Raw genomic sequence first — 9,990 nt, 5'->3', positions numbered from 1 at the left:
CGGTCGATCCACCAACCCTCTGTGACCAGAGAGCTGATAAAAGTACAACAGGTTCGATCGGTTCGTGTTTCCAAGGTTTAATGCAAGGCCAACACGAACCGATTCCAGTCAAGAACATCGCGATTCCAGAAGAAAATCCACAAAACCCCCAACATAGCGGGAATTTAGAATAACCAAACACGGATGACGATGTAGAAGCAATAGTGATAGTTTGTGGAGTCATTTTAAGAGATGAAAGACGTAACAAAAAGAAAAGGTGGTGGATAAAAGATGACGGGAGCTGCTGCTCTATTTGCTGCACTATGATTTGGAGGTGACTGTTTTTTCATAGTTAACATTTTTAGCTGAATAAACATAATAATGACCTTTACATATAATAATAAACATTTCCACATATCATCTCCGATATCCACCGGACTCTCAGTTGCGCGATATGTCAGCTGTTTGGGATTCCCCTCTGTTCTTACGTCACCGCGCTTTCTGATTGGCTACCTGTTGTATTCTAGTTCCCAGTCAGGGAAAACCCCACAGGCTGCGATAAAAAGGCCAACACAACCCAAATTGGGTATTTTCAGGATTTACCGGGAACACCAACATGCAGAACCCTTATCTGACGGTTCATGACCCCCCCGCCGGGCCGCAGCAAAATTTTCTAAGTCTTGACCAGTCCGTGGTAATAAAAACGTTGGGGACCGCTGTTGTAAAACACAGATTTTATTGTCGATTGTCTTTTTCTTGATCTCATTTGGTTTCTATTTTTCTCGTATTTCAGATTCTCATCCAACAGCGTCTCTCACAGTGAGTCCTGACAGAGAGCAACACTTCACTGATGAGAAAATCCAACTGAACTGTTCAGGAAGCTCTGCTGACTGGAGAGTTAAGAGGTTTATAGAATCGTACAACCAGTCAGATTTATCAGACTGCTCCAGCTGGGGAACAATGACTGGATCCTCATGTACCTTCAGCAGTCTTGAGTATCACGATGCAGTGTACTGGTGTGAGTCTGGATCAGGAGAGTTCAGCAATGCAGTCAACATCACTTTAAACAGTAGGTTAATTTACATGTTGGTTTGACCTCCTGAGTTTGGCAGCTCACGCCATTTTATTTATGTCACTTCATAATGTTTTGTGCTTTTGCTCTGAGTTCTGCTTCATGTTGAAGAAATAATTAACAATGAGTTTGAAAACATTGCATAGTTTTTCATATCTTTAAAATGATACCATTTATGTCTCAATTTTAAGAATCGGTCTTTTCTTTTCAAATTTTTAATTAATTGTTTTTTTGTACAATTTGAATATGTTATAGTCTCATAAAAGCTTGCAATATTACTCAAATATATAATATTAAATGTCTCTACTTTAAGAGAAAGAATTTGTCTTTTTCCAACAGCTCCAGATTCACTCCTCACTGTGTCTCCATCATGGCTGAATCCTGGAGCCTCAGTGACTCTGAGCTGTGAGGTTAAACTTTCATCTGCAGGATGGAGGTTCTACTGGCTTAAAGTTGTTCCTGATTTATCAAAGAACAACTACAGATATGAGCTGCTGCCTGAGAGCATCGATGGGACTGAACAGGACTCCATTATCATTCCTGGACAGAAACACACAGCAGGATATTCATGTATAGCTGGATGGGGAAATTCTGACTTTTTCGCTAAATACAGTGAACCCAAGTTTATCTGGTCTGCAGGTCAGTGTGATTCTACCTAATAAACTATATCTTTGACTTTCATTTAAACATATTCTCATTTTGACTGAAAATTTGTTTAAATTATGGTAAAAATAATTAAGAAAGGGGGGAAAAAACATTGGGATTGATTGGGGGAAAAAGTTGAATTATTAAAAACAAATGAGTGACTGGACATTTTGGAAAAACAGTGAGAATAACAGAATTACTTGGTTTTTAAAGATGTTTTTAAACTAATGAATTTGCTTGTATTATGATTGCACATACAGTGCTGAAGCTGAAATCTACAAAGTAACCTAAAAAAGGAAAAGATCCTGTACAACATAAATTTTATTATCGGTTGTCTTTTTCTCGACCTCTGTTTTTCCTCGTATTCCAGAACCTCATCCAGCAGCGTCTCTCTCAGTGAGTCCTGACAGAGAGCAACACTTCACCTCTGAGTCTGTGACACTGAACTGTGGAGGAAACTCTACTGAGTGGAGAGTGAAGGAGTTTAGAGAATCAGGTTTCTCATCATGTCCATGCACCACCTGGGTTTCAATGACTGGATCCTCATGTACCATTAACAATGACCGGTCTTTTAAATCATTTTTTTGGTGTGAGTCTGGATCAGGAGAGTTCAGCAATGCAGTCAACATCACTTATCAAAGTACGTTATTATACGTGGTTCATCATTCACTTTATAATGTCATTCAAATCCAGGAACCAGTAACTGAGTTTGAGTTATTATTCAAGACTAAATATTTTCTTCTTCTGTGGTTTGTGTATTAATTTAAAATTAGATTTTCTGAAAAGCTCTTTTCTCATTTATGTTAAACTTACGTGGCTGTAGATGTGTTTATTTAGGGTTATACGACCACAACACAAATTAAACCCAACTTTGAAACCTTTATGGATTTTGATTCAGACTAATATTAAACTGAGGCTTTTCCAAATGCATATAAAAAGTATTCACAGCCTTAGATGTTTGTTTCCTTTTTATTGTTTTTACACACCAATCATATACAACAAAATTTCACTTGAAAAGCTTTTACAAAACATAACTATAGTCAAAGTAAAAATGCATTTTTACAAAATTATTACAATTAAATTATTGTTTAACTTTACATCATTGCTTAAATATTCTCTCCCTTCAACAGAGTATTTATATCTACATAGTATATAGAACAATTTGTGTTTACATTCAGCAAATGCTGAAAAGAGAACTTTTTCATCAGTGTCTTTTTAACTTTATACATGTCAATGCCTACGTTAGCAATAAAACCTGGTGCATGTAAACTCGGGGCATAAAGAGCTCCGGCTGGGGGCCGGATTTCCGGCTTTTGATCAAACGGTCCACCTTAACCAAACTGTAGTCTCCGGGCTAGACCGGAACGTGTCGGCGACGACACATCTAAATTTGCAATACCGTAATTCCGCCACACGTAGCGCTATCTGAAAAATTCCAACGGTTTCTGAAAGGGGAGACGTTGCACTTTCTATCAAATATCGGGTTAATACGGTAACTTCACAGCTGCAGCTGCAGAGACTGTAATTAATCCGGGGGGGGGGGCCTCGTTTAGACGGTGAATTGCGAAAATAACTTGCTGGATATTGAACGTTCCGGTTGTTATGGATACATGGGTAAGTATATCATCTCACAGGACATTTAAAGAACTACTTACAATTAAAATAAATATTTATTTAGTCAGATGTTTGAAACTTAGGCGTAAAGAGCTCCGTCTGGGGGCCAGACTTCCAAGCAAAGCGAGCATTGGACCAAACGGCCTGCCTCAACTAAACTGTAGATAATAGACAAAGATGTCTGCCAATCAGAACTCTAGCTTCCGTGTTCTTGACCAATGACTGCAAAACGTTTTGTAGAAAAGAAGTGGATGCGTTCGGTTAATTCAAATGCGATATGAATGAAGACGGAGTTTGTCTCACCCGGTAAAGAAACACGTTTACTTGAGAAGGGAATTAAAAACAAGTGGTGCTTGTTTTTAATTCCTGAATGGGAGGCGGTGAGGGACCTGGATGAAGGCTATGGGGGTGCTGGCCTGAAAAAAGTTGAGAAACACTGATTTAGTTGGTAATTTTGCATGTTCTAAATTACTTGCAAAAACATTGAAAAGACTCTTATTTAATGTTGAGGGATTTTTGCCTGTAAGGCAAACCTTTAGGGCACAGACATTTTACATTTTGTTTTGAGTTAAAATGTACTGAAGTCTTATTTAAGTTTGAATGTTTAGCTTGTTAATTGTATTGTTAGACACAATTTTTTTGCACTTTTCAAAGACACATTTTATTAAACTGTGACAATAGCAGCGCTATAGTTAATTTCTATCATAACTATAAGTTTCAGGCCCAGGATTTTTTTTTTTTACTTTAAGCCCTGATGTAAACACAAATCATGTTCAAAATAATATATTGTTTTGCTCATAAAAATGGTACGTTCTCATTTTTTTTAATCAAAAACAAATTTCAATCTAATTAAAGAATTCTGGATTCATAAATACAGCTAGTTGTGAGACTACAAGCACCAATTGGGTAGACCTCTGAAGAATTGGGTCAGTCACCTTAAAGTGAGTGGATATTGATGCAGTCACCTTAATTATGTTACATATTTTTATTTGGTTGCCCTTAATTTGTAGAAATCAGTTTTAACTTTGACATCAAAGAGTTTTTTCTTTGTAATTTTCTTTTAGGAACATCAAATTTTGTTAATGCCAATTGATTTTTAAAAGCGATTAAAAAAACATCCTAAATGGTAGGTGCTACAATACAAAAAGTTACTGTGTAGTTTAACCCAAAAAAAATCATATATTTAGTTTATTCTCTATAACTCCTCTAATTGTCTCCAGCAGCTGATTTCTGACTGAAGCTTCATTTTCTCTGTCTGGTTTCCAGATGAAGGTCTTCTCCTGGTGAGCCCCGTCCATCCTGTGACTGAAGGAGCTTCTGTTACTCTGAGCTGCAGACTGAGAGGAGAAAACAAACTTTCTGATGTGATTTTCTATCATAATGACAAACTGATCCAAAATGACAGCAGAGGAGAGCTGAAGATCTCTGCAGTGTCTCAGTCAGATGAAGGTTTCTACAAGTGTGAACATTCAGGAGAAGCTTCACCTCAGAGCTGGATGGCAGTTAAAGGTCATTTATTTTAATAACTTAGTGAGAAATAATTATTTGAATGAAAATAATGTTATCATTCAAAGTTATTTTCTGATCATTTTCAGGTCCTGGAAGCTCTTCATTTCCTGTGCTGCTGGTCGTTGGATCAGTGATTGGAGTCGTTCTCTTATTTCTCCTGTTGCTGCTGTGTCGGTTCAGACAGACCAAAGGTGAAACCCTGAAGTTGGGAATTTGTTTGTTTCACTCTTTCATTTTTCAAATGCAGCATTTCTTCATGGAGTCATAAATTGAACAGCAAAACCTGATAGAGAAGTAATAAAATATAACAATGAGTATGTAGGGGATTTGTATTTAGTTCATTGAATTTAATGCTTTTTTTTTTAACCAAATAGCAAAATTTAGCTATAAGAATAAGTTTTTCAACTGAAGTATATTTAGTTGGACAACTAAATCAATCGATAACTACGTGAAGTAAAGCAGTCACATCAGGTACATTCACTTATTTTAGTTCTAAACATGAAGCAGGTCTGTTGTAGCTAAAGCTGCATTTTCATTATCCTTAAACCAGTGCAAACTGGAATTTCAAAAAAATAAATAAATTGAATGGAAACATGCCAATTTTGTAAAAAAAAAAAAAAAAAAAAATTCAATTACATATTTTGGCTCCTGGTTAAAATGTTTGTTTTTTTTTTGTTTTGTTTTTTTTTTTCGGCTGCATTTAGATGAGTGCATTTCATAAAACTGCAGTCAAAACACTTCTCAAATCACAAGTCTTGATTAACAAACACATTTTTCTTTTTACATTAGTGGAAAACTGTCAATCTTTGTGCACATATTACAAGTGATGTAAATGAATGAAATGAGGTCTTAAGCTTCAAAGTGACAAATGACCTTCAGGGTCATTACTGCCACCTACAGGTCAGAGAGAAGAACTGAAGAGAAGAAGTTGAGAAATGTGTTTCAGCAACATGTTTAGGATCCATTGTAGTTTTCTGTTAATGTGCACCTCAACCCTCCACATTCCTTACTTTTTCATTTCCTCCAACATTTTATGTCTATTGTTCCAGTTTATACCCTTATGCAATTAAGACATTTCATCAATATTGTTATTTACAAATCCAACATATAAACCCATCCATCGATGATAAAGCTCCATGTTTAACAGAGTTTTTATATTTATTTCAGAAGAACATTACATCAAATAAAAATGTCTCTTTTGTGAAAAGGTTCAGGAAGAGTGGAGACTGTCTACCAGGATGAACAGCAGCAGCCAGTGTACTCCTCTCTCCTGCATGGTCAGTGTCACACTTTACTCTCAATGCTTCCACATATATTTACTTGAAGGTGCTATTTTTCAGTCCTGGTAATTTCAATATAACTTAAAAAACATTCCAGTCTTCGCTGTTCTGACTACAATCAACATGTTGAACCTCAGTGCAGCTTGGTTTTTATAGCAGTAATAAAGTTTCCCCTCAGTTAATCAGGTTCATGATATAAATGGTTATAACTTGTTTTTTAAATAACATCTATCTATTTAAAACAATAATTTGGATATGAGAAATTTAAGTCAAGAGAGTTAAGGATATTTAAAAATGTGGATAGTGGTTCTAATGTTAACTTTCCATCAGCATCACTGACAAGATGAGACTTTTTTTTAACTTTTCTGTGTTTCACTGACTTGTAGGAGACCTTTGTGTCTATGAAACAATCAGACGGCCTGGAAACTACGTAAATGGTACAGTATAAAGATTAATTATTAGATAAAACTGTTGAGATTTGCAATTATACAGCGACTTCAAACAACAATAAACTGAAAGACAAAATTATAGTTTCAGGTCAAGAACAACCGGATTATGCTAATGTCACCGCCAGGTCAGATTCAGACTGAAGATTTTGTTATGTTTTGAAGTGGGTTCCTCACCCAACCCGGCTCCTTTACAATGTATTTTTTCATGCTGTTCTGTTGAAGTTTAAATGGAACAAAACAACATTAAACATTATGAGCACTTGGTGTGAAAGTTTGATTTACTTTTTTCAAACAAAGAAGCTCTGATTCTCACCAAACTTGAGAAATGACTGAGGCTGATGTGTTTCACTAGTGTCAGCAGTTTAGTTAGGATTGTGGAAGATACAGATTTTTGTGTCGAAGTCAAACTTTACAAAAATAGGAGTGAAGCACATGAAGATAATGAAATGTTCAGAGCAATTCAGAAAAAAACGTACTGAAAATTTTAGCTCATTTGGATGAATGCGTGATTTTTTTTTTTTTAAGTTTGTAGGTCAGATGAAGCACTTTTCATGTTTTTAATAACCCCCCCGCACTTCAACCAACCAGGACCATATTCAATATACAAGCCAAGGCCAAGGGCTTGGAGGTATGTGCAAAGTTTGACAAAAATCTGATCTGTGGTTTTTGCGTAGCAAATTTAGCAATTTTTACAGCACCACCTAGTGGTGTAAATTGATGAAAATTAGCTAGACATGATCGATATTGTGTTTGTAGTTACTGGTGCAAAGGAAATTGAAGTTCCTACTAACACAATACATGAGTGCAATCTTTCTAGGAACAATTACTGTGCTGTAAAGTCCTTTTTTGTTGGAAAACACTGACTACAACATGCATTTTTCTTTTAGGAAATAATGTTTAACAAGATTAGAATGATTCAAAGTATGTTACCAAGGTAAAACTTGCACTGTTGTTGTTCATTTAGTTATACAAGTTGTCCTGTCTCTTAAAAACTCGTAAAATCATTGAAATGTTGCAAACATTTCATTTTGCTTCAGGGCTAAAACAAAGTGCATCCAAGGTTTGTCATGAAGTTGATTCTTCTGAAAGTTGGTACAGTTTGCGCTTAATTCCAGTGTCTGAAAATAATCGTCTTTCTGTGCCAGATAATTTTGTCTCTTCGTTTTAGACGGGGAACGGAGAAAGGAAGGACAGAAGAAAAGGTATGAACTTCATCAGAGTTCTCAAAGACCCACTATGAGTCAGGTTCTATTCTTTCTCACGGAAAGTACACAGAAAACAAGAGTCAGGTTTCTAAATTTGTTCTAATTCCTTTTCTGGATAGGTATAAGTTTGAGTTGCTGGATTTTAAGTTTGTTCTAATCCCTGTTCTGGGTTGCTAGATAATTATAAGTAGGTATTCTCTGGACTTCCTAAGTATGTTCTAAATTTGTATGAGTAATGAGTACGCCACAGTTTCTAACAAGTAATGAATACAATGAAAAGGGAGAATGACCAGCTGGGGGCTGCACAGTGGCACAGATGGTAGAGCTTGCAGGAAGAAGGTCCTGGGTTCAATTCCTGGCCTGGGCTCTTTCTGCAAGGAGTTTGCATGTTCTCATGTTCTCCCTGTGCATGCTTGGGTTCTCTCCGGGTACTCTGGCTTCCTCCCTCCAAAAACATGACTGTCAATTGGCTTCTCTAAATTGTCCCTAGGTGTGAGTGTGTGTGTGCATGGTTGTGTGTCCCGTCAGTCTCTGTGTTGCCCTGCAACAGACTGGCGACCTGTCCAGGGTGACCCCGCCTCTCACCTGGAATGTTAGCTGGAGATAGGCACCAGCACCCCTCCTGACCCCACCAAGGGACAAGAGTGTACAGAAAATGAATGGATGGGAAAATGACATAACAAGAAGAATGGACACATTAGGGCACATTGCAACATTCAGACAAAACAAAGACATGAGTGAAAGGAGGTGACAGGAGTGCTTCATGGAGAATCTGGAGAATCATGGAATCATGGAGATCTGAAATAATCAGCCCTTCCAAGCCAACTCAGATACAGAGTGTCTTAGATCGGGTAGATTTTCAATCTTCCCATAAAGTCTCTCCGATACATCTCAGTTCCCAATTATCCAAATTAGTTTGGTCGTTCCACTGAACCAAAACTAGCAACTTCTTCAAGATTGATTCCATCCAGCTAGTGAGTATTGGAGTCCTCAGCTGGTCTGCGAGTCTCAGCAAGACTCACATCCAACTTGCATCTCTATTCACACCAAAAACGAGTGTTCACTAGTTCGGCCAAGTCCGTCACAAATTTGTTGATATGCCAAGAATCCACAAGCTCCAAACAGCAGAAATCCTGTTATCATGAATAAATCCAGGGTGTATCCCATCGGGTGCGTCCCCACAGGACAAGAGGGCTCTCCTGTGCCCAGTATTCTTGTTCATCAATCGCATTGAGAGATCAGTTGACCAGATACATAATTTGTAGATTTGGAATATGTGCAAAAAGATTCCAAAAAATGGAGATAGACAGCAGAAAAACAGGACAGGAAGGGAGGAAACGGAGGGAAAAAAAATGTCCGCCTTCACCAAGAGCTAAACAGAGAGAGAAAAAACGGTGTGAATTTCATCAGTTATCAAAAATCCACTATGAGTCAAGTTCTATTCTTTGTCAGGGAAAGTACACAGAAAACAATAAGAGACACTTTTATTAGAAGCAGGTTAGAATGTTGCCACAAATTATTAAAGCTAATTTAAATAACCACAGTAAAGCTTCATTCCTCACGTAAGACCGTTTTTCAAATTATGTTTTTCTTACGGCATGTAATATATTTTTTTTTTTTACAAAATCTCACCAGCTCTAGTTTTAGTACCACTTTTAATGACGTGGTGTGTGCAAAGAATGCTAAATAAGTAGCTTGTGTTTGTGGTGGCAAATAAAGGAAATTATCAGTCAAAACAGGAACTGTAGGTTGGAGACATTAATAGTTTCCTCAAAAGAAGGAACCACAAGGGCGGATGTTCTATGAAGACGACCCTCGACTATTTTTCACGTCTTACTCATTCTGCAGTTTCAGCCTTTCTGTTGTGACAAACATCTGAATTTCTGGAGCTCACACAGGAGCAGAAACATTTTATTTCTGGATTTAAACATGGACCACACATTGCTCTGTGTGCTGTGCGCACTGTGTAAGTACATTACATTTTCTGTTTGAATCGTGTCTGTAAAATCATCTTTAAATGTTTGGACGTTAATCACCGTGATCAACGGAGAAGAGAAACGCTGAAGGTTGGTTGGTTGTGTAGTTTGCTGCAGATTGTTTTAAACATGTAATTACTACTTTCACAGTTTGGGCCTGATCATAAAGTGGTGAGGACCAGGCATGAGAAAACACTGGTTTATAACTAGTAGCTCTGAGATTTTGTCTCCCAAATTAGTTTTGCTTCCTTATTATTCCTT

General features: G+C 37.1%; 1 protein-coding gene and 1 long non-coding RNA gene across 3 annotated transcripts in view; one reads left to right on the top strand and one right to left on the bottom strand.

Moving 5' to 3' along the window:
- Positions 1–9,990, top strand: part of LOC106936892 (obscurin-like) — a 32,454-nt gene that overhangs the window by 10,029 nt on the left and 12,435 nt on the right. Inside the window, exons 3-10 of one of the 2 annotated variants that reach the window (XM_015018144.1) lie at positions 773–1,048; positions 1,391–1,690; positions 2,067–2,336; positions 4,577–4,819; positions 4,906–5,010; positions 6,028–6,096; positions 6,486–6,536; positions 6,631–6,807. In XM_015018144.1, the coding sequence (XP_014873630.1) occupies positions 773–1,048; positions 1,391–1,690; positions 2,067–2,336; positions 4,577–4,819; positions 4,906–5,010; positions 6,028–6,096; positions 6,486–6,536; positions 6,631–6,689 (1,373 nt within the window). In that variant the 3' untranslated portion in view covers positions 6,690–6,807. Of the gene's footprint in view, positions 1–772; positions 1,049–1,390; positions 1,691–2,066; positions 2,337–4,576; positions 4,820–4,905; positions 5,011–6,027; positions 6,097–6,485; positions 6,537–6,630; positions 6,808–9,990 lie in introns of those variants that run through there. The other variant, XM_015018143.1, reaches the window with a different exon arrangement.
- LOC106936894 (uncharacterized) overlaps positions 2,206–9,990 on the bottom strand; it is a 25,059-nt gene continuing 17,274 nt past the window's right edge. The window contains exons 4-5 of the long non-coding RNA XR_001422252.1: positions 2,643–2,645; positions 2,206–2,217 (exon numbers count right to left, since the gene is read on the bottom strand). This is a non-coding gene — a long non-coding RNA (uncharacterized LOC106936894). The remainder of the gene's footprint in view (positions 2,218–2,642; positions 2,646–9,990) is intronic.

Source organism: Poecilia latipinna, unplaced genomic scaffold (assembly GCF_001443285.1).
Source record: "Poecilia latipinna isolate Pla-1442-1.1 unplaced genomic scaffold, P_latipinna-1.0 Scaffold2236, whole genome shotgun sequence".
In the NCBI taxonomy this organism is placed as follows: domain Eukaryota; kingdom Metazoa; phylum Chordata; class Actinopteri; order Cyprinodontiformes; family Poeciliidae; genus Poecilia; species Poecilia latipinna.
This window is presented reverse-complemented; position numbering and strand designations above follow the sequence as displayed.